Consider the following 24,387-nt stretch of genomic DNA (forward strand, 5'->3'; position numbering starts at 1 on the left):
AACGGTTTGGCAACAGTTCCTCTGCTGAAGTTGGCGTGGCGACAGTCTCCTCACGGAGCTCAGCTAGTTAAGAGATGCAGGTGCGCTTTGGGCGGCGCTCCGGACGGACGAAGGGGAGCACAGGTGAGCTGCCGTGGCCCCTTCCGGAGCTGGGATTGTTTCTCGAACCCCGATCTAGGGTGACAAGTGAGGGCTTCGGTTGCCTTTTGAAATGGGCTTTGCCAAGTCGAAAGCATTCCCAGCAAGTATCCTTGGAAGTTAGTCAGTTATGGCCTTCGGATGAATGAGTGGAATGAGGACTGAAACGTGCGTAGTAGAAAATTCACAGGAATGGGGGTAGAAAAAGCAGAAAGTTAGACGCCCTCCCAACCCCCAAACTGCCCGGCACGTCCGATACAAGAGTCTGGGGGTTCTTAAGCTTTGTTATTCGTTGAGTAAATTTTGGAATGCCGTTTGGAAATGTTATTGGCTTATTAAAGTCTCCATTCTGTTGCAGACCTGCAGAGTAGCTCAAGAAACTACCTCTTTCCACTCTAAAGTTAAAACCCACCCCAAGTCAAATGCTTTGGTAGTGTAAAAAGTATGGTACGTAAAGTAAGGTGACATAAGATTTGATTTTGTCATACATGTGGGCAAGTAGGATTCTTTAGAAAAAAATCTTTTATCAAGTCCAACCACAAGGGAGGCAGAGGCAGGCGGATCTCTGTGAGTTCGAGACCAGCCAGGACAGGCTCCAAAACCACAGAGAAACCCTGTCTCGAAAATCAAAAAAAAAAAAAAAAAAAAAAAGTCCAACCACAAAAGTTTAATTGTTGTCATGGTAACTGTTATGGTAGATTCTTGGAAATTGGAACCTTCTTCACGTTTTGCCTGAGCTCAGTAGCAGTGGCGCCGCCCCCACTCCAGAGGACCTGAGTGACTACCTGTTCAGTGAGAACATTACATATCTTACCCAAGTTTACACATGAAGGAAACCACCAAAGATTCCATCAATTTCCTCTGATTTTATAAAGCCTTGTGTTTTTCCCCTTAGCCATTCTTAAGACACACGTGTGAGGCAGTTTCCAGACACCACTCCACTACAGACATAGCTGAGAAAAAAAGCACGTGAACTCTTCCTGGACAAACGTTTAACCTACTGTTTAATGTGACAGGAATGAAGAACTCTGAAAAAGAAGAAATTCCCTATCCACCTCTCCTGCCTAGCAAGGTAGATCTCCAGCAGGTCACCATAATCCCACATGCCGAGTGGGAAAGGATTCGGGATAGCCTCGGCAGGCTGACGAGAGAAGCGGCGGCCCTTCGTGCGGAAAGAACAGCAAAGAAGAAGATGCATGTCCAGTCCCAGGAACTGGTAAAACACTGGACCAATACATACGCAGTAAGTATCAGCCCCCTAGAAGACGCATGCTTTGAACACTACCTGTGGCTTCTTAGTAGTGTCTTGTGCCTTTTTTGAATCATTTGATGTTCAAACTTCATAAATACAATGGCACATGGTTTCAAGATTTTTAAGTAACATACTGTAAATGACACAATTAAGGTAAATGTTTTGTTAAAATTTGGTACATTTATGCCTCTAAAACCATCATTACAGTTAGCATAATGAACATATTCATTGCCTAAATTCATTTCCACATCCTGTTTAAATCCTTGCCACTCCTCATAAATTATAGGTCACCACTCATCTACTATTTATTATTAGAGATTTTACTCCACAGAATCTAAGACTTCGTTATGCTGTTAAATATACTCTTTGTATTGCTGAGTAGTAGTATAGTGTTTGATATAGCAAGTTTATTTATCTGGTCACTTGCTGGCATGGAACCAACCAAATGCTGACATCTGGGTGTCTCCATCTTTTGACTGTTATAGTTGCTGTGAACATTCATACAAGTCTATTTATGGACATATGCTCCAACTTCTCTTGAGTAAATATCTTGATATAGATATCTATATGAGAATTCATATGATCACTGTATATGTAACTTTGTAGCTTTCTTTTGTTTTGCTTTGGTTTTTCAAGACCTGTAGCTCTGGCTATTATGGAACTTGCTTTATAGACCAGGCTGGCCTTGAACTCACAGAGATCCACCTGCCTCTGCCTTCCAAGGGCTGGGATTAAAGGCGTGCACCACCACCGCCCAGCTTTGTGTGTGTAATTTTGTGAGGGGGAAACAGGGTGCCTGGAGAGATGGCTCAGCAGTAAAGAGTGCGTACAGCTCTTCCAGGGGACTTGTGTTCAGTTTTCAGGACTAACCTTGAGCCGCTCACAATCACCTGTAACATGAACTCCAGGGGATCTTTGACTATGCAGTGAGCTTAAAGCTAGCCTGAACTCCGTGATACCATCTCAAAGAATATATATTTGAAAATATTTCCTTTCAGTATATATGTTGAATTGTCATTTACTTACCTTGTCTTTTAAAAGACAGAATATTCTTTTGCTTTTTGAGGTTTTTTTTTTATATACTGTCCAGGTTGACCTCAAATATTCTTCTGCCTGGCTTCTGTCTCCAGACTAGTCAGAGTTATAAGCATGCACCACCATGATTGGCTAATAGAAAAGTTTTTAATCTTAGTGAAGTCTTAGGATTGGAGAGATTCATTATAGATCCCATTAATGGTTTTGGATTTCAAATCATGTAAATGGCTGTCCACCTAAAAAATTAAATTAAAAATTAATTCAGGGGTGGAGAGATGGCTAAATAGCGGTTTGAGTCCCCGCGCACACAGTGGTTCACAGTGTTCTGTAACTATAGTCCCAGAGCATCTAGCCATCTCTTCTGACCTCCTCGGGTACTAGGCAAGCATGTGATGCACAGACGTACATTCAGATAAAACACCCATGTACACAAAACAAAGAAATAAATTCAAAGTGTAAGCTCATGTTACTAATGAATTATGCCAACACAAAAATTCATAATGAAATTCAAGTGATCTTATATCGATAGTAACTTTTTGGTCAATCAAATTGATACATAAAAGCAAAATACTGTTTTTGGTTTAGAGTAACCACAAAGCCTGAGTTTGATCTCCAACACTATTTAAAAAAAGAGAGAGAGAGCCAGGCCATGGTGGGGCATACCTTTAATCCCAGCACTTGGGAGGCAGAAGCAGGCGGATCTCTGTGAGTTAGAGGCCAGCCTGGTCCCAGGACAGGTACCAAAAGCTACAGAGAGACCCTGTCTTGAAAAAACAAAAACAAAACGAGAGAGAGAAAGAGAGAGAGAGACTGATTGATTATTTTGTCTTTTCACAGGGAATGAAAGAACAGAAACTTAAAGCCAAGCAAAAACGTGACGAAGAGATTGAGGCTGAAAGACAAATTCTTGATTTGGAGGAAGAAATATACAAACAAGGAGAACGGAAGAAGGCCATTGAAAACGCAAAGCAGTATCAATTTTACCAGACAGAAAGAGTGAAAAGCTTTCATGTACTGTCCAGCTTCTCTCCTATTTATAAATATGTATATTTAGCATGCATAGTTAACAGTTTTCTCTAATTACTAAATACATTTTTTTTAAAATAGTGCAATTTTTTTGTAGTCAGGACTTCTTCTCAGTAGAGTTATGAAGGAGCGCGATGCCCAAATTCAGTTTAAAAAGAATTCAGTCAAATCTGACAAGAAATGGGAAGAACAGGTGAGACTCAACGTGGAAAAAGCTATTAAAGAAGAGCAAGAGAAAGAAGAAAAACAGCGCAGAGAAAGATATGCCCTTGCTGAAGACCATCTGAAGCAGTATGTATACGTGAGCTTTTACGTGTCTTTCTCATAATGGGTATAGCTTTTCCCCTGGTTTTGAAATTAATGTGTGCTGAAATACATGGTAGAAAAAAATACAAAGAAAAAGATTAAAACTAACGACTAGAGTCAAGTATGGTGATAAATCCTGTAACCATAGCAGTTAGGAGGCTGCAGCAGGAGAATCAAGAATTGGAAGCCAGTCTGGTTTATGTAACGAAGACCATTGAGATGCCCAGTGGGTAAAAGCATCTGCCACACAAGCCTGACATGTGAGTTCAGTCCTGGGAAGAAAAGAACTAACTCCACAAAGTTTTCTGACATTCACAAGTATACAGCTCCACACACATCATGCAGGCACACACTCTTATTTACATGTACCCACTACATTTCTCTTAAAAAGACAAAATGAGAGACTGGATAGATGACTCAGTGGTCAAGAGCACTAACCACTCTTCCAGAGGTCCTGGGTTTGAGTTCCAGCACCCAAATGTTGGCACACAACCATCCAATTCCAGGCGATTTGACACCCTTTTCTGGCCTTTTCAAACACTACATAGATGTAGTGCACAGACATACATGAAGACAAAATACCCATACATACAAATCAAATTAAATTTTAAAAAAAGACAGAAAAACAAGGCAGTGGTGGCATACACCTTTGATCCCAGCACAGATAGGCAGAGATAAACGGATCTCAGTGAGTTCAAGCTCAGCCTGGTCTACAGAGTGATTTCCAGGACAGGCAGAACTGTTACACAGAAACCCTGTATCAAAAAAGACAGAAAATAAAGAGAGCTCAGTGGTAGAGTGCTTGCCCAGCATGCAAGAGATCCTAGGTTCAATTCTCAGCACTGTAAATAAAGAAAAAACAAGACCTTAACTAATTCTGACATTCCTAACATATTAATTAGTTTATTTTAAAAATATGATGCTCATTTGCTAGTCATTATTCTAATCATGAAATATAAGGTACATTATTTTTTCTTTAGAAGTTCCTAATCTGGGAGAGTAAGGTACAGAATGTAAACAAATTAGGGTATGATAAATACTTTGGAAAATGTATGTAGAAAGGTGTCTGTAAACACAATAGACACCTGATTTAGTCTAGAGTAGGTTGGCAGGAGAGGTGGCTTCCACTTTAACCCTGGACATTGAGCAGAGTAAGCCATGAAGAGTGAGGTAGACTTCGAACAGATGAGACAGGATGGGAAACAGCCCATAAGTGAGGAGAACCGGGTGGTTTGGGGAGCTTGTGTAGGTACAATGGCTATAGTACAGAGGACTAAGGGAACATTGCAAAGATAAAGTTATAGCCGGGCGGTGGTGGCGCACACCTTTATTCCCAGCATTTGGGAGGCAGAGGCAGGTGGATCTCTGTGAGTTTGAGGCCAGCCTGGTCTACAAGAGCTAGTTCCAGGACAGCCAGAGCTACACAGAGAAACCCTTTCTTGAAAAAACAAACAAACAAAAAGCGATAATAAAAATAAGCAAAAATGAAAAACCCTTCTGACCCCATGCCTAGAAAAGTAAGACATAGAGCAGCATTGTAAGCAGTGTCTGGGCACCAGACCTGGGCAGGCTAATCTGTGGCGCTGCGGCCAGCTTGAGAGTGTATCTTGTACTAGCATGTTTAATTTCTTGGTTAAAATCTCTATTTGGGGATTTGTGTCGCCACTATCTGCACTGGAGCCCATGAACTTTCCCAAATTTCTTACTCAGCTACCTGTCCTGTCTAAAGACAAGGAGCACTTGCTTCTGCTGTCTGGCTTCTTTTCTTCCCAACAGTCGGGTTTGGAGCCAGACAGTACGGGCAGTCCTGGGTTGCTCAGATTGTCTTTGCCACTGCCATTTCGTGTTCTTTTCCAGAAGAGAATTCAATGTCCTCTCACCCCCAGCTTCGAACCTGATTCTTCTCTCTGAAATGTGACCTACTTGTCTGTCTGCTCTTACTTACATTTACGTTTTTTTGCTTTAGAATAAAGCAACATGAAGAGGAAGAAGAAAAAAGGAAAAAAAATGAAGAAAAAGATGCTGAGGAGATAAAGCGGCAGAATTTGCTTTATGAAATAGAAATGAAAAAGAAACTAAGCAAGAAACAGGAAGAGATCAATGAAAGCAGGAAACTGTTCTTTGTAAGTTGAAGATACCATAATGGATCAGTTATACAGTCAGATGCCTGACTTAGGAACAAGTCTCCAGTGAGCTGTGTTCCTGAGCGACCCCATGCTAAGAGTGATCATGTTCAGTACAGTTCTGTGCGGATGTGATTTCATGCAGGAAAGAAAATAAGACGTATTTGAAATGAGTTTCCTTAAAACAAAAGCTGTGAGGAACGAATGGGGGTGATGTATGTTTGATTTCTGTTGTAATTCTTATGGATGTAATTTATTTGATTTCATGTTTTTATACTTTAGCATTTTAAAAAAGTTTTATGTGTGTGGGTGTATGTCTGTGCACCACATGTGTGTTGTGCCTGCAGAGGTAAGAAGAGGGAGTTGGGCCCACTTCTCCATGTGGGTGCTGGACCCACCAGGGTCCTCTGCAAGAGCAGCTACTGCTTTTAACCATCTCGCCAGCCCCAATGTTTTTTTAATTTTTAAGTAATACATATACAAAGTCAACACATTAAACTCTTAGAGGCAAACGTTATTAGATTTAACTTTTTTGTTTGTTGCTCAAAGGTATTATGTATTATTTTATTTTGTCATTATTTGTATTACATTGACTTATATGTGTGTATTTGCCTGTGTGTGTGTTAATGGTGCATGGGTACAGCACAGGGGTGACTTTTGGGAGTCAGTTCTCTCCTACCATATGAGTCCTCAGGACTCAGACTGTAAGGCTCAGGTGCCCTGCCTTCTTGAGCCATCTTGCCAGTCCCTATATTTAGTTTTTATATTAGGTCTGATTTGTTAGTGTCAGCCATTCTCTGCCCCTTGTCCTGGCCGTGGAGCATTTGGCTCTCGTCCTTTGTAATGCATTTCCATCTCCTGCTCAGTAGTTAATCACACTTACGTCATTATCAGGATTGTGTAATTATTTGCCTCTGCAGATCCAAGCTATATACCACAATGGCTCTAGTTCTCTCATTACATGAATTTTCATTTTGTTTTAAGACAGAGTCCCCTATGCAACCCTGTTTGGCCTCAAATTTATGATTCTCCTGCCTTAGTCCTCTCCCTCTATCACACAGATTACAGGTATGCATCACCATGCTTACTTTTACAAATGCTTACTTTAATGCCTTGATTTGTTTAGTGACTATATTTTTAAATATTTTAAAATTTTATTTTAATTACTTTTTTTCTATGTAACCAATAAATTTGCCAAATGTTTACTGATGCTAATTTTCAATATTTGACTAAAGAGTAAACAGTCACCTGTGTTGTTTTTCTTAGAACTTATCCACAGAGACCCCCCATCTCCTCTCCTTCAGGGCCTGCCTGCTGCCTGGCTGTCCTGGGCTTTCCTGGCCACTCTGTGGGCACGGCTTTTACTCCCGACTCTGATGTCTTCTGTTTCCTGTTTACTCTCTCTTGCTGAAGACTATCCTCAAGCATCTTCCTAAAGAAGGGTGCTGGGGAAGCCAGTGACCTTTTAATTATTTAGCTAAGTTCTAAAGTTTCACATCACTGAGATTACAATTTACTTAACCATTTCTGCATTATTGACTACTTATAGATTGTTTCCAATACTTTTGTGTTATTTTATTGTAAATAAACTTGATATAAAGTGTGTGGACATAAACATCTATTCAAGCTTCTGGTTATGGGGATAAATTTTCAGGAGAGGAATGACTGGGTGAGAAGCCGTGACCATTTGACAGGCTCTCGGTGGATGTGTTGGAAGGCGCGCTGTGACAAGCCACGTTGTTTCTTTCCTTCAGGATCATATGCATGACAAAAACATCATCCGAGCTGTAGAGCAGCAGCAGCAGGAGGAGGAGGAGGAGAAGATCAGAAAGTTTATCAAAGCCAAGAAACGCCTCATACAGATGAGGCAGGACAAGGAAGCTGAAACCAACAGGTAGGATTTAAAAACACTTTTTTGGATTTCTTTACCTTATGAATATGAATGTTTTGCCTGCACACTACATCCATGTGTGTGCCTGTTGCGTTCCTTGGAACTGAGGTTGTGGATTGTGGTGAGCCATCACATGGGTGCTAGGAATCTAACCCTCCTCAGGAGCAATACGTGTTCTTAACTGAGCTGTCTGCCCAGCCCCATAGGTAGGATTTTAACATAACATGATTACTAAAGTGCTATCTGAGATTGGTTTTCTTTGGGAATTGAAGTCTCATAGATGACTAGGGTGTTTAGTGACATGATAGTTTCAGTTTGGGGCATGAGAGTTAATCTGTACCCATGGAATGTTCCAGAACTCTTTGAGGTAGACTATTGAAAACACTGATATCCTCTAGAAGAAATGCTGAGCTGGAGGAGGCTCTAGGAGATGTTGGGCTATACATTTCCTTTTCTCATTGCTGTAGCTGAACACCCGACAAAAGACAGCCGCATGGAGGAAGAGTTCATGCTGACTCACAGTTTAGGATATAAATAGCCTATTATGGCAGAAAGTCATGGTGGCCAGATCTGCTCATGGCTGTGGAGGCAGAAGGATGAGGCTGTTTGTTCACATCCACATGGCCCAGAAAGCAGAGAGAGCTGATTGCTGGTGCAGGGCTCAGTTCATTTTCTCTCTTCCTCTTCATCTAGTCCAGTACCCCAGCCCATGAGGGCTTTCCTCTCTCAATCCCATCTGGAAATGACACACAGATGAGCCCAAATATGTGCCTCACCAGTGTCCTGTCTGTCTGTCTGTCTGTCTTCCTTTCTTCTTCCTTCCCTCCCTCCCTTCCTCCCTGTCCTTCCTTTTCTTGTTTTTTTTTTTTTAATTTTTTAAAATTTTTTTGAGACAAGATCTTTCTACATAGCCCCAACTGTCCTGGATTCTACTTTGTAGATCAGGCTGGCCGCCAACTCACAGAGATCTTCCTGCCTCTGCCTACCAAGTGCTGAGATTAAAGGTGTGCGCCACCATAGCCCAGAACTCTTAGATCTTTAGTAAGTATCACATTTCCATTGAGAATTTTCAAGATCACCTCAGTTAAAAATTGTATCTTCTAGAATAAAACCCAAAAATACAAAGTGGAAATAAAGAAAAACTGTACACTTTGTTAGTCAGCTTTCCAGTATTGTAGACACTCCTGCAGCATCAGCCCAAAGAGAGGAAAGTTTTATTTGGATCCCAGAGTTGGAGGCTTCTGTTCATAGGCAGTTAGCCTTATTGCTTTTGAAACTACAGCCGAGCAGTACACCAGGAAGGCAGTGCATCCCGGGGCCAGCTGAACACCTCCCGTCAGTCAGTGTAGTAGGGGCTGCGGGCCTCTTCCCACAGCCCGGCTCATGGTTGCCTGGCTAGCTTATGCCCCAAAATAACGACACACAAACTCTATTCTTTTAAACACTGCTTGGCCCATTTCTGTTCATGTATGTAGCACCCCAGGTGCGCTTACCGGGAAGATTCTAGCCTACGTCCATCCTGGGTTGGAGTTTCATCGCATCTGCTCTGGAGAGGAGAGCATGGCGTCTGTCTCTGAGAGGAGCTGCCTTGCATCTGAGCTCACTTCCTCTTCCTCCCAGCATTCTATTCTGTCTACTCCACCCACCTAAGGGGGTAGCCTATCAAATGGGCCAAGGCAGTTTGTTTATTGACAAATGACCTTCCTCCATCATTTCCCTTTTTTCTGTTTAAACAAAAAAAAAAAAGGAAGGCTTTAACTTTAACATAGCAAAATTACATATAACAAAACAGTTATTAAGTAAAAATTACAATATTTACATCTATTTTATCTTTATCATAACTAAGGAAAACTATAACTATAACTATCTATCTATTATTCAACTCCATCAAAGACTCCAGAAGAATACAATATTACCTAAGCAAACAAAAAGTAAGCAACTTCTAAACTCTAGAAATGACAGAGACATCTCACTGCCTGGACAGTCACCCAAAGTTCCTCTGTACCATTGGGGCATCCATTTTCGGCCTAAAGGTCCATAGTATCCAGAGACGTTTCCATGAAGCAGGAAATTTAAAGGCAGTTCAGTCACTATCTGCTGTGTCCTGCAGAATGTCTCACAGACTCTTTCATGAATCAGGAACCCCGAAAGATCATCTCACCTTTAGGCAAGTTCAGCAGTCCTCTCTCTGCGGGTTCTTTGTGTCCAGTTTATAAAATAGTCCAGGCAAGAGCAGTTTCTTGCCCAAATGGCTATCAAACTCCATTAGGATCCTCTTCGATGCCCATCTTCTTCTTGAAGTAGATTGGTGCTGCCAGGAGCAGAGTGTCTCATTGTCATGAAAAACCCTAAGTTATTAAAACATTTAAAATACCATATTCTCTAGCCTTTGAAAGATATGATGAATGCCTATCTGAAATATATGCATGCACATCTAGAAAATCTAACTAACATGACTACAAACTTGACTATTATTGATAATTATCCATTAACAACCTATAGACATTACATTTTTAAGTGAACTACACAATCACAATACCTTAATCAATATCAGAAATATACATATAATAAAATTGACCTTAAATTAATATCAGTAAACCAAGATTCATACCAATGCAAATTATTCACATCTATATCATCTCCCCCTTTAAATGTAAAAGAACATTTATAAACAATATATGGGAACATGGGCGCAGTTTTTTCTCTCCAAACTGCTTTCTGCTGAATGGGGGCGCTGTTATTCGGGTCTTTTATGGGATAACCTGTCTGCTAGGTTCATCTCAGTTGGCAGTTGAGCGAAGCAATTTTTTAAGGGTGTTCACAGCAACCCTTCAGGAGGGTGTGGTCTATCATACCATATTGGAATAGAAAAAATCGACAGGGTCTCATCCTCTGTGAAAACAAAAGAAGAAACTCCTTTCCAAAGCATCATGTCCTTAGATTCAAATTTTAAAGTCAAGGTATTTTGAAAATATCTATTTTGGATTAGTTTAGCAGCATTTATAAACAAAAATCTTTTAGCAGATGTTGCTCTTTCCTCAGCATTCAAACAATTCAAAGAGAGCATAATAGCATATAGTATCAAGATTTTCTGTGTACTTTCCATCTTTGTGCGGCTTTATTTTAACTCTATTTTGTTTATTTTTACTTTTGTTTTATATTTTCTGTATATCTTTGTCCTGGAATAACTCTTTAGACCAGGCTGTCCTTGAACTCTCAGAGATCTGTCCGTCTCTGCCTCCCAGGCATTGGGATTAAAGGCGTGTGCTACCACACCTTGAAGTCACAGAGGTCAATCTCCCTCTGTCTCCTAAGTGTTGGGATTAAAGGTGTGTACTACCACACCCAACTACTCTCTTTTTTCCTTATTTTACTTTTAAGAACTTTATCGTTTAGCCTGCATATATTTTAAACACACTGTAAATCATTTAAAGTTTTATTTGTCTTTGAATCTCTCTTTACTGTATATCTCTCTTTTTCTAACCAAATGAGTCTTTAATTTACCAAGCAATATCAGTAGGATGAAAGCCGTGGCTTTGACGGCTGGATTTAGCCATTTCTTAGCTTTTCAGCCTCATGGCTGAGGTACCGGCTGTAGCCATGTTTATCACAATTCTGTGGCATTTCAAGGTCCTTGTCAGCAAACAAACTACAACACTCAAATGCTCTCTCTGTAGCTGACCTCCTGCCTCAAAGAGTCAGAGTTTGCCCTGGCAGGATGGCCCACAAAGCCGGCATTTTAAAACAGCACAACTTTTTTCCTGCTACGGCTGAAAACCGAAAAGTATGCCTTCAGCTTTTCACCAACACCGTTTTAAGTATTTCGTGGCAGGACCTCTTAAATGAGCTGTAAGGTTTCACAGCTGAAGCTGAGTCAGGAAGCCTCTCTTAGATGAGAGCACTTGCTTGCCTCTAGCAAGCAGAGCAGACCCGAGAAATTGCTGCTACCAAGAAAACACGCTTTACTCTATTCTTTCCCAAGCTTTCTCAGGCTTTTTGTGGATGCAGTTATCCACGTGGGCGCCATCTGTAGTAGGGGCTGCGGGCCTCTTCCCACAGCCCGGCTCATGGTTTCCTGGCTAGCTTATGCCCCAAAATAACGACACACAAACTCTATTCTTTTAAACACTGCTTGGCCCATTTCTGTTCATGTATGTAGCACCCCAGGTGCGCTTACCGGGAAGATTCTAGCCTACGTCCATCCTGGGTTGGAGTTTCATCGCATCTGCTCTGGAGAGGAGAGCATGGCGTCTGTCTCTGAGAGGAGCTGCCTTGCATCTGAGCTCACTTCCTCTTCCTCCCAGCATTCTATTCTGTCTACTCCACCCACCTAAGGGGGTAGCCTATCAAATGGGCCAAGGCAGTTTGTTTATTGACAAATGACCTTCCTCCATCAAGTCAGGAAACTGGTGCTGTCATTGAGATGAGCTGACAAAGGTGGAGTATAATGGAAAAACGTGTGTTCCTAGAGATGTGCCCCTGGGGCTAAAGCTTTTGCTAACCCCTCCTTTTTCTGTTTTTTAATTCTTAAAATGAGGTTATTCATTTATTTTACGTGTGAGTGCTTTGCCTGCATGTCTGCCTACGTACCACATATGTACTTGGTTCCTGCAGAGGTCAGAAGCCAGGGATGGTTGTGAGCCACATGTGGGACCTCTGCAAGAGCAAGAAGCACTCGGCTACTGAGCCGTCTTTTCACGCGCCCCTGCTCTTTCTTTATGCTTCTTCCCGGCTGCCATTCTAGTCCCTCCATGAGCTGGCACCTCTGAAAAGACGGGCTGAAGTCAACGATTCGTCCTTTCAAGTTCCTCCATCAGGCATACTGTTATAGCAGCGAGAAGACTCCTTCTCAGGGCCTGGGCTGCCACCTTCCACGTGTGTTTACACGCGTGTCTCTTTTCCACTTCAGACTCTACTTTCTTTCACCCATTCACAGTATCGTCTTCATAATTCCTCATACAAAGCTTCACAGCCTCTCAATAAATTAGTGAACTTGTCATAACTAATTAAAATATTTCTGTTTAAGTCTCCTTCCCTCAGTCCTCTAATAAAATGCACTTACCGTATATGATGTACCAGACACATACTTGGCCCTGGACTAGAAAGAGAATTATCTAGCCCTGACCTTAGAAACTTCACAGGGCCAGGGACATATAAACAGATGAAATCAGCATGTCTATGATTTGGCTCTGGGTGGGATGTAGTGGTAGTGTGAGTTGTTTAGTACTTGGCTAACATGTTAGTTATTTCCCAGGTTTTATTTAAAGAAAGGGGTTTTATAGTGTAAATCCCAGTGCTAGAGCAAGCAGATTAGTCCAACAAAGTATTCCAAAATCTGTTCTGGGCCTCACAAGCTTTTGGTGGTACAGCCAACCCCAGTGCTGTGGAGGGATTAAGTAGATTCTGAAGGATCGCTAGCCAGGCGGTCTAGGCAAAATGTTGAGCTTAAATTCAGAAAAGAGATCTATTCCCCCCGCCAAAAACAAGCTAGGCATGACAATGCACACCTTTCAACCCAGCTCTTGGGAAACAGGTAGGAAAAGTCTCTGTAAATTTGAGGCCAGCCTAGTCCACAGCAGTTCCAGACTAGCCAGGGCTGCATAGTGAAACCTTGTCTCAAAAAATAAAAATGCTGGGGCTAGAGAAATGGCTCAGCAGTTAAAAGCACTGGCTGCTCTTCCAGAATTCCTAAGTTCAATTTCCAGCATCCACATGGTGGTTCACAATCATCTCTATTGGGATCTGATGCCCTCTTCTGGCATAAAGGTGTTTATGTAGATAGAGCACTCATATATATAACAAATACATCTTTAAAAAAATAAAATAAAAATGCTGAGAGCTACAGGGAAGACACTGCAAAAATCATCCTCTGGTCTCCACTGTACCTACCCATACACTCATGACCACAGGCATGCATGCACAAATATATGCTACTTTGTAGTTATAAGATTAATTTCCTTATTTAGCTCAATATTAAAACTTTAAAATTAATTTCTACACACACAAATCTATATAGAGCTACAGACTACCTTTTAGTTTTGTAGATGACTACTATATAACACCTCAGATTCCCTACTGAGAGTATTTTAGCTCCGTTACAGAGCTGTTCTGGATGAACTGGCAAATGTGGTTCTTCTGTTATAGGCTGATGGAAGAGCGGAGAGAAAGAATAAATAACTTCCTAAGTGAACTAATGAAAGAGAAACTTGATACTGAAGATTTGATTATTGCTAGAGATATTGCTGAAGCTGAGGCTGAACTGGAGAGAAGAGAAAAAGAAAAATATGAAAAAAATCAAGCAGAGCTGAAATCAATTGCAGATCATAGAACCTCTGTGGTAAACAATTCGGTTCCAGTGCATAGTGTTGAGACTTCCCTGCTGTGGCTACTATCTCTTTGCCTCTCTCAAAACAAGCAGAGATTTGAGAGACAGTTTGCAAATTGTATTCCTACGTTCTTGAAACATTTTTTTATTTATAAGCTTTATTTAAAAAAAAAACCCTTGCAGATAAACAGATCCTACACTGAAGTTAACTAGATGCAAAATCCATACATCCTGATGAATTTCTATACATTTGTCATGACCATCAGGAGAAGATATGTAGCTCTATATTGGAGTTTACACTTTGACACTGAATTGATTTGTATGCTCTTATCCTCCACGATGGCAGAGTTAGCACTGAATGAACAGTTGGCTTTGTATTTTCTTCATGACTCATTAATTGCACCCAGTCCTTCCTTGTCTCCTGTTTAGCTTTTCTTGTTCTCTTTCCTATATGACACAAATGTACATTTATTTATACATATACAAATATTCTTTGCTGTGTTCGCATATAGGGAAAATGTGAAGCTTTATTTCTTCGGAGATTGTGTAGCCTCACCTGAAGTTCTACATTCTAAGTACTTCCAATTTCTCACAAATATTCAGGTTATAGTTGTCTTAGAATACATACAGCATATTTTCATCATCCACTCATCTGTTGATGGAAATTAGGTTAAGTCCAATTTGTTTTAAAGATTTATTTATTATGTATACAGTGTCTACATGTATGCCTGCAGGCCAGAAGAGGGCACCAGATCTCACTACAGATGACTGGGAGCCACCATGTGGTTGCTGGGAATTGAACTCAGGACCTCTGGAAAAGCAGCCAGTGCTCTGAACTGCTGAGCCATCTTTCCAGCCCTCTAATTTTTTGCTATAGTGAATAAAACAGCTCTAAACATCAGGGTTTAATATTTCTGTGGTATGGTATGGAGTTTTCTAGATATTTGCCCATAAGTGAAATAGCTGGGTCATATTGTAGTTTTATTTTTACATTTTTGACAAATTTCCAAACAGATTCCCACAGTGACTGTATTCATTTGCACCCTTACCAACAACGAAGAAGGGTTCCTTTCTCTCCACATCCTCTCCAGCATTTATTGATGATGGCCATTTTGACTGAAGTGAAGTAGTATCTTGAAGCCATTTTAATTTGCATTTTCCTGATAGCTAGTGATATTGTAACCCTTTCTTTCTTTCTTTCTTTCTTTCTTTCTTTCTTTCTTTCTTCTCTCTCTCTCTCTCTCTCTCTCTCTCTCTCTCTCTCTCTCTCTCTCCCTCCCTCCCTCCCTCCCTCCCTCCCTCCCTCCCTCCCTTCCTTCCTTTCTTTCTTTCATTTTTTTGTTTTTTGAGAGTGGGTTTTTCTGGAGCTTTGGAGCCTGTCCTGAACTAGCTCTTGTAGATCAGGCTGGCCTCGAACTCACAGAGATCTGCCTGCCTCTGCCTCCCGAATGCTGGGATTAAAGGCGTGTGCCACCACCGTCCAGCGGACATTAGAATTTTGATAGGTATTACTTTAAATCTTTAAGGTTTATTTTTGCAGGATAATTATTTTCACAACATTAATTCTAAAAATCCGAGTGTCTTCTGTGGCTCCCTTTCAATGTCATAAAGCTTCTGTTGTGGAGGTCTATTACTTTTTAGCTAGATGTGTTCCTAAATACCTATTTTTTGGAGTTATTTTAAATGGAATATATTTTCCAGTTTCTTTCTCTGAGAGCTATGAAGGCTATTCTTTACATTGATTTTGTATTCTGCAACTTTACTGTGTTTACTAGGTCCAAACATTTTCTAATAGACTCAATAGGATCTTTTAAATAATCATGTCATCTGCTAATAGGGATAATTTGACTTTTTCCTTTCCTATTTTTATGCCTTTTATGCCTTTGTCTTGTCTGATTGCTACAGCTGAGATTCTAAGCACTGTGTCAAATAAGAGAGGGGAGAATGGATATCCTTGTCTCATTCCTGATCTCAGAGGAAATTCTCTCCATTTGTTTCCAATTGGCCATTGGTTTGTTGTAGATAGCCTTTATTATTTTGAGGTATGTTCTTTCTAGTCCTGAAGTTTCCAGGACTTTTATCATGAAGACATGGTGGAATTTGTCAGATGCCTTTTCACCATCAATTGAAATAGCTATGTAGTTTCTGTCCTTAAGTTTACTTATATGGAGCCTTTAATCCCAGCAGGTGGATCTCTCTGATTTCAAGGCCAGCCAGGTCTACAAGAGCTAGTTCCAGGACAGGCTTCGAAGTCCAGAGAAACCCTGTCTCAAAAACAAAACAAAAAGAAATGTTTATTTATATGGTACATTACATTTATTGATTTATATATATTGAATCAACCTTGCTTTTCTGGGATGAAGCCCATTTGGTCATAGTATACAATGTTCTTAATATGGTTCTGAATTGTCTCTACCTCGATCCATCGCCAGATGAAGGTTCTAAGGTGATATGCAAGATATTCATCAGTATAGGATAGGGTCATTTCAGGTTCCCTCTCCTTAGTTGCCCAAGGTACCAGCTGGGGACATATTCCTGGACACCTGCGAACCCCTCAAGAGTCAAGTCTCTTGCCAACCCTAAGATGGCTCCCTTAGATAGGATATATACTTCGCTGCTCCCGTATCCATCCTTCCTATATCCCAACCATCCCAATCCTCCGAGCTCCTCCCATCCTCCCCTTCTCATATTTCTCATCCCATTTCCCCTTTGCCCCATGCCACCTCACCCGCAAGTTCCCAGTTTTTGCCCTGGAATCTTGTCTACTTCCCCCTCTCCATGCGGATGACTATATGATTTTCTTTGGGTTCACTTTCTTATTTAGCTTCTATAGGATCACACATTATATGCTTAATGTCTTTTATTTTATGGTTAGAAACCGATTATGAGTGATGGATCGAGGTAGAGACAGAGTCTCAATTTGGAGCAACGGTCTGAGCTCTTAAGGTCCAAATGAGGAGCAGAAGGAGGGAGAACATGAGCAAAAAATCAGGACCACGAGGGATGCACCCACCCACTGTGACAGTGGAACTGATTTATTGGGAGCCCACCAAGGCCAGCTGGTCTGGGACTGAATAAGCATGGGTTGATTCCGGACTCTCTGAGCATGGCGGTCAATGAAGACTGATGAGAAGCCAAGGACAATGGCACTAGGTTTCGATCCTAATACATGAACTGGCTTTGTGGGAGCTTAGCCTGTTTGGACGCTCACCTTTCTGGACGTAGATAGAAGGACCTTGGTCTTCCCGCAGGGCAGGGAATTTGGACTGCTCTTCAGTAACGAGAGGGAGGGGGAATGGAGTGGGGGGAGGAGAAGAGGAGTGGGGATAGGGGGAGGGAAGTGGGGGGAGGGCAATATTTGGGAGGAGGGGAGGGAAATGGGAAATGGGGAGCAGGTGGAAATTTTAATTAAAAAAGAATAAAAATAAATAAATAAGTAAAAAAAATATGGTTCTGAATTTTTTTTTAAATATTTATTTATTATGTATACAATATTATTTCTGCATGTATGCCTGAAGGCCAGAAGAGGGCGCCAGACCTCATTACAGATGGTTGTGAGCCACCATGTGGTTGCTGGGAATTGAACTCAGGACCTTTGGAAGAGCAGGGAATGCTCTTAACCGCTGAGCCATCTCTCCAGCCCTGGTTCTGAATTTTGTAAGTTGAGGATTTTTGCATCTATGGTCATCAAAGAAATTGATCTTAAGTTTTCTCTCTTTTATAGTGTCTTTACCTTGTTGCAGTATCAGATTAACATTCGCTTTGCAGAATTAATTTGATAGGATAACTTCACTTTCTATTTTGTGAAACAAGATGAATTGGTCTGAGGTCATCATTGAAAATTTGATAGAATCAGCAGTGAATCCATCTGGTTGTAGACTTTTCTTTGAGGGGAAGGTTTTAATAACAGCTTCAATTTCATTGCTTGTAATTGGCCTATTTAAGTTATATCTTCAGGACTTAATTTTGGTATATGATATGCATTTAGAATTTCTTCTGGGTTATCCAGTTTTTCAAAGTGTAAGTTTTCATACTAGTTTCCCTCCCTCTCTCTCTCTGTCACTCTTTCCTTCCTTCCTTCCTTCCTTCCTTCCTTCCTTCCTTCCTTCCTTCCTTCTTTTTTTTTAGAGATAGGGTTTCTCTGTGTATGTTTGTCCTAGAACTCACTCTTTAGACCAGGCTGGCCTCGAATTTACAGAGATCCTCCTCTCTTTGCCTCCCGAGTAGGGGATTAAAGGCATGCACCACCACTGCCCAGCGGACTTTTATGTTTTAATGCTTGTTTTATGAGATTAGGGCTTCCAATATTTGGTACACAACAGTTTACAATTGTTGTCTCTTCTTGATGAATTGTTCCTTTTATGTTGTATCCCATTTTAGCTCCTCTAAGTAGTTTTTGTTTAAATCTTACCTGGTGTTATATAAGGATGGCTAAGCCTGCTTATTTACATTTCGTTTGCTTGGTAATTTGTTTTTCATCCTTTGATATTAAGTTTTAGTGTATTTTTTTAACTAAATGTGATTCTTGGAGACAACATATAGTTTGTTCTTGTTTTTATAATCCAGTCCATTAGTCTGAGTATTTTTAGTGATGAGCTGAGGCTTAAGATTTATCATAGAAAGGCTTGTTGTTTTGTATAAATGTTGGGTGACATTCTATTTTGCTGAGTTGCTGGTGGTTTTCTTTCTCCTATATTAACTCTGAGGGTTTACTCAACTGCTGTGTTGGACGTGTTGTTTCTTTCCCTAGTCTGGTTCATCTGTGGTCAGGCTCTTTCATCTTTTCTCCTGTGAGGCGCTCTACTGAGAACTTTCTGTAGTGCTGCCTTGGTTGTCATGAATTGCCTTCATTTCTGTTTGTCTTAAAATACCTTTATCTGGCTCTCATAGTTCCTGATGAAGAGTTTGGAGTAAGACTGGTATTTCTACCTTCCTGTGAGTTGGTGTTTTTCTCATCCTGCTTTTAGGAATATTTCTATGCTTTGTATTTTTGACATCCTGACTATAATACATCATGGAGTTTCTTCTCTGGTCATGTGTAAGTGGAGTGCCATATGCCTTCTTTTTGGATGCCTCCTCCTTTCTGTAAATCTGGAAAGTTTTCTGCTATGATTTTATTAATTAATCCATCTATTCCATTTGGTTCTTAACCTCTGCTCCTTCTACATCATGTATTTCTGTACTCCAAGATCTTGCTTTTCTTGTTCTTTCTTCCTGCTCCTGCTCTTTCAATCCTCCTTCCATGCAGAGTTTCACTATTGAGCCCAGGCTCCTCTTGAAATCATCATCTTCCTGCCTCAGTGTCCCTATTTTACTGCTGGGGTTATAGACATTATAGACATGCACTACCATATGCAATGTGAATGTTGTCTTTAACCAGAGATTGGTCTATATGACTCTCCTTACATTTTCATTAAGTATATCTCTCATATTCAAGAGAATAAAACAAAGCAACTCTGCCACACACAGTTTCCTGGCCTACGTTGCTCCTGGCTCTTTGCTTGAAGCATTCTGAGTTAATTTCTTTTTAATGAGAACTGTTGGCTAAAACTGATTACATTTTTTCCTTTGTCATTAAACATATAGATGAAAAATAAAGAAGAAGAAGAAAGGCAAAGACAAATAGAGTCTAAAGAACAGTTGCTGGCTGTCTTGAAGGCAGACAAGATTTTCCAGGATCTTGAAAAGGAGAAAAAGCTCAAAACCAGCAAAAAGCAACGAGAAATTCAAGATGCTCACGTTCAGCAAATGGTAACTATTCCTACTTTTACAGGAATTTTAAAAGTAAATATGTAATAGAGACTTCACTTTGGTTTTCTTTAAGTGGTTTCCTTTTATTGGAGAGGAAGAAGTGATCAATGTGGTGTCACAATAAAGCTATATTAAAAATGTGAAGTTAGTTTTAGAATCTCCACTCTGTAGTCCTTTTCTGTGATGGTTTAGGAATCGATCTAACTGGGGCAATAGGAATGAAGAAACAGACATTCATACAGAATAGAAAGGATCGGGGGCATGACCTCTGATGAAGATACACCAGCACCAGCCTGGAAACTCAGCAAGTTTATTTCACACAGCTGAACCAGGAGGCAGGGTTATTATGTACAGCTGAATAGAGTCAGGTTTAGTTCATCTCAGTAGGAGGTCTCTGTAGGGAAGCAGTCTCAGGCTGTAAACATGCAGGAGGAGGAAGCTGTGGTGGACATTTTCTGAACATGCGTCAACATGTGCACCTGGACCAGGGGAAGGCTTGGCTGCTCCATGAGGTATTTAGTCCTTGACATGTCTGCGCTCATGTGAGCAATAAACATTCACTCAGGACTTAATCTATGCCCCACAGGTCTCATTCTAGGTTTTTTTGTTTGTTTTATGTATACATTTTATAACCGCCTTTAGTACTGATTATATTTATTAAATACTAAAAAAAAAAAAAAGTGCAGATCGTGGGACAGGCCCTAATGCTCATTGCTTCAGTTTTCTCTCACCGTTACTTTCTTATGACATATTCCAAACAGTCTGCCTCTAGCTAGATTTCCAAACATGATTTTCCCATCTTTGCAGCAATATGCCAGAGACCATGTTGATTGGGATCTTGCAGTCTTCAATTTTGATACAAGGGAATATTAGAGATTTAAATGATTAGAGAATCTGATGTCTAATTATCTCTGTGTAGAATCTTAGAATCTTTTCCAAATAGGTAGTCCTCTTTTCCATCCCTACTGGCAACATGTATGAGTGCAAGTCACTGCATCCTTCCCAGGCCTTGGCCTTGGCGTCTTGGAATGTTAACTGCTCTGATGGAGCAGCTTGACGTGTCTGCAGTGCACTGCTTTTCATACCCTTGCCAGACATTCATCTGACTTCTTTTGCAATGTGTCTATTCAAACCTATTAACCATGATTTTGTTTTCTTTCTGTATATGCAGATAAGTAAGTGTGTGTGTGTGTGTACATTCATGTGATGATCAGAGACAAGCCTTGGGTTTTGCTCCAGAGCCCTTCACATTATTTGACTCAAGGGTTTCTCACTGGGATCTGGGATCCACCAGTTTGGCTAGGCTGACTACCAAGTCCCAAAGACCTGCCTCACTTTACTGTCCCACAGTTTTAACTTCTGACTTCCAGTCTTACTGAATACTATTTTTTAAGACTAGATATTTTTGTCATCAATTCAACAAACAGAATTTAAATCTTACTTTTAGAACCCAGTAATCATGTGCCTTTCCCTCATAATTTCAACTAGTAGAAATGATTAGATCTTATGTTGAAGTTATAGATCATCAAGATACTTTCATGGATATTAAATATATAAACATATGCAGAAAAACAACTTATATTTAGAAATTCAGCATTTATTAAATGCTACAACTAAAAAGTAAAATCTGTCAATCAAAATTTCACAGAAAATCCATTAAAAACATCATAACATTATAAGATGAAGACTTTCTAAAGTATTTGGGAGACTGCCTGTAGTACTTCCTCAGTTCTGAATAAATTTTCATAGATTAATGTCACTCATTGTTCTAACTCCACATTCCTGGGAAATAGAATGTAATCAGTTGCATAAAACTTGGGTATTATTCCCTGCTGGCTTAGTTTCATATTGACTGACAGGAACAATAATTATTTTTATGCCTTTTAACCTACTGGATACCACATATGTAAATTATTGAAAGAAAATTGTAAATTTAGTTGCCTGATTTTTATCTAAATTTTATGCTTGTAATGGTTTTGCTTTGTTGACTGTATGAATTTAACATGTTTGATTGATCCATATTTTGAGTATATTCTTAGCATAGAAGAATTCATGAGTTATTAACATAGTTGTAAAATACTGAGTTTATAAAATTACAACTACATCTTAATATTATATGGATTTTTGGAAAACTGATGTTTTCACCAATATTAAAATGTATTTTTCTTCCCAATAGGCCATAAATAAATTTAATGCAAAACAATCAAAAGATGAAGAATTAGATTACTGGAGACTTACTGAAGCCCTTGCAGCTGAGAAGGAGAAAGAATTTCAGAATTATGCCAGAGAAGTAATTAACTCTGAATCTGAATCAACAAAGAAATACACTTACCCTCTGGTAAGAGCTGTACAGGAAGGCGTGGGAGGTGGCCGTGGACCACCCTTCGTAGGCAGGGGTGGGATACGACCAAGTTATCAGGCAAACGATGCCACTGGTGTCCAGCTCCCTTTTTATAACTCTCAAGGATCAAAGTATAATGATTTTCAGAAGTCGAAGAGGAGGCTGGGTTTTACGTGGTAAAGAAGTTTATTTTTATGATTGATAAAATTTATTGTAGCAAGTATAAGCTACAAATATAATGGAATTTTGATAATAAAGCACTCATCTCTATAAAATGTGTTGCCTGATTTGATTCTTTGCAGTATTTCCACTAAGAACACATATGATCCAGCATCTGTGCATGTGTGTGTACAGATTCCAGGGACAACCTTCCATGTTGTTTCTTTCATTGCACCCAATGTTTTTAGAAGTCTGCGTCTCTCACCGGCCTGAAACTCAACAAGCAGGCTCAGTTAGTCCCATGTCCACCTCCTCAGCACTGGGCTTACAAGTGTGTGCCATCACACTGGAGTTTTCCTTAATGTGGGCTCTAGGGATCAGAGTCAGGACTCATTGTATTCAGTGAGCTACCTCAGCCACACAATGTCAACCTCATTTAGAACACGTTCATTAGGAATGAAAACTGTCTACAACCAAGTGTAAAGTGCATCTGCAGGATTGTAAAACTATGACCTTGTACACACTGAGCAGCACCTCCCCATGTCTCCTGCATACAGCCTCTGCTTTGTCTGTCATCCCAGCACTTGGAAGGCAGAAGCAAGTGGATCTCTTGTAGGTTCAAGGTCAGCCTTATCTACATGGTGAAATACTGTTTCAAAAAATTAACTAAAAATAGTTTTACAACCCTGCTATCACTGACAGGTGGGTGGGGGCAAGCAGATGGGAGTGTTTACCAACCATGTATGAAGCCTGGGCTCAATCCCTAGCAGCACAGAAACTGTGATAGGTTCATTTTTAATTTGTTGGCTACATACTGACTCTGAGGCCTGTCTGGAATAAAAACAAAACCCAACATGACACAACAAAAAACAGACACAGAAAAAATTGCATGGTTTCTTACACTGGGAAATTTGAAGTAATTAAAGAGCAAATGGTAGGGGCTGGAGAGATGATTCAGTGGTTAAAAGCACTGACTGCTCTTCTAAAGGACTCAAGTTCAATTCCCAGCACCCACATAGCAACTTATAACTGTAACTCCAATTCCACCAATTCCAGGGGAGCTGTCATCCTCACAGACATACGTGTAGGCAAAACAATGTACATAATAAACAAATCTTAAAAAAAGGTATAATTTTAAGATAGTAATACAAATCCAAAGTTTGTATTAAAACTTGCTAAAAGTTAAACTGAACCATTATGCTTAAACATCTGAGCTAGAATTTAGACTTGGAAATCACCACTGCTCACTAAATCCTATTTTTTGTTTACATTTTGGGAAAGTACTGTGTGCCTAAGACACCTGCAGGGATCAGCTCTCTCCTTGCACCATGTGGATCCCAGAAATTCAGCTCAAATTACCAGGTTTGGCAGCAATCACCTTTACTCACTGCGCCATCTTAAAACCCTGAAATTCTCAGGGTCTCAGTATTCAGCCCTGGCCAGCCTCAAATTCAGACATCCAGTTGCTTCTGCCTCCCAAGTGCTGGACTTAAAAGTGTGAGCCACTGCTGGGTGGTGGTGGCGCACGCCTTTAATCCCAGCACTTGGGAGGCAGAGGCAGGCAGATCTCTGTGAGTTCGAGGCCAGCCTGGTCTACAAGAGCTAGTTCCAGGACAGGCTCCAAAGCCACAGAGAAACCCTGTCTTGAAAAACCAAAAAAAAAAAAAAAAAAAAAAAGTGTGAGCCACTGTGTCCAATAAATTCTTTTTTTTTTTGTTTGTTTTGTTTTTTTTTGTTTTTCGAGACAGGGTTTCTCTGTAGCTTTGGAGCCTGTCCTGGAACTCCCTTTGTAGACCAGGCTGGCCTCGAACTCACAGAGATCCGCTTGCCTCTGCCTCCCAAGTGCTGGGATTAAAGGCGTGCGCCACCACCGCCCGGCTGTCCAATAAATTCTTAAAGATCCATTTTGCCAATTACCTGTTTTTCTCAAAATACAAATGACTTTGCATTTCTATTATATAGTATTTTATAGGCTGATTGTCATTTCATTTTTAATAAGAAACTAACAATTAAAAAATACGATTCTGAATTGTTTTATTA

General features: G+C 40.3%; 1 protein-coding gene across 3 annotated transcripts; it reads left to right on the top strand.

Annotated features, from left to right (window-relative positions):
- The first annotated feature begins 4 nt into the window (after nt 1-4).
- Cfap210 (cilia and flagella associated protein 210) lies at nt 5-22,454 on the top strand. Of its 3 annotated transcripts, XM_057755456.1 has the most exons (9): nt 5-123; nt 1,155-1,381; nt 3,263-3,436; nt 3,549-3,742; nt 5,724-5,880; nt 7,635-7,774; nt 13,916-14,108; nt 19,683-19,847; nt 22,024-22,454. In XM_057755456.1, the coding sequence occupies exons 1-9, from the start codon at nt 75-77 to the stop codon at nt 22,366-22,368; spliced, it is 1,644 nt and encodes a 547-aa protein (XP_057611439.1). In that variant the 5' UTR covers nt 5-74; the 3' UTR covers nt 22,369-22,454. The 3 variants fall into 3 exon arrangements, with proteins under 3 accessions (XP_057611439.1, XP_057611441.1, XP_057611440.1); XM_057755458.1 differs by lacking the exons at nt 13,916-14,108; nt 22,024-22,454 and having other exon boundaries at nt 19,683-19,795; XM_057755457.1 differs by lacking the exons at nt 13,916-14,108; nt 19,683-19,847; nt 22,024-22,454 and adding an exon at nt 16,972-17,089.
- The last annotated feature ends 1,933 nt before the right edge of the window (nt 22,455-24,387 follow it).

This window comes from Chionomys nivalis, chromosome 22 (assembly GCF_950005125.1).
Source record: "Chionomys nivalis chromosome 22, mChiNiv1.1, whole genome shotgun sequence".
NCBI lineage: Eukaryota > Metazoa > Chordata > Mammalia > Rodentia > Cricetidae > Chionomys > Chionomys nivalis.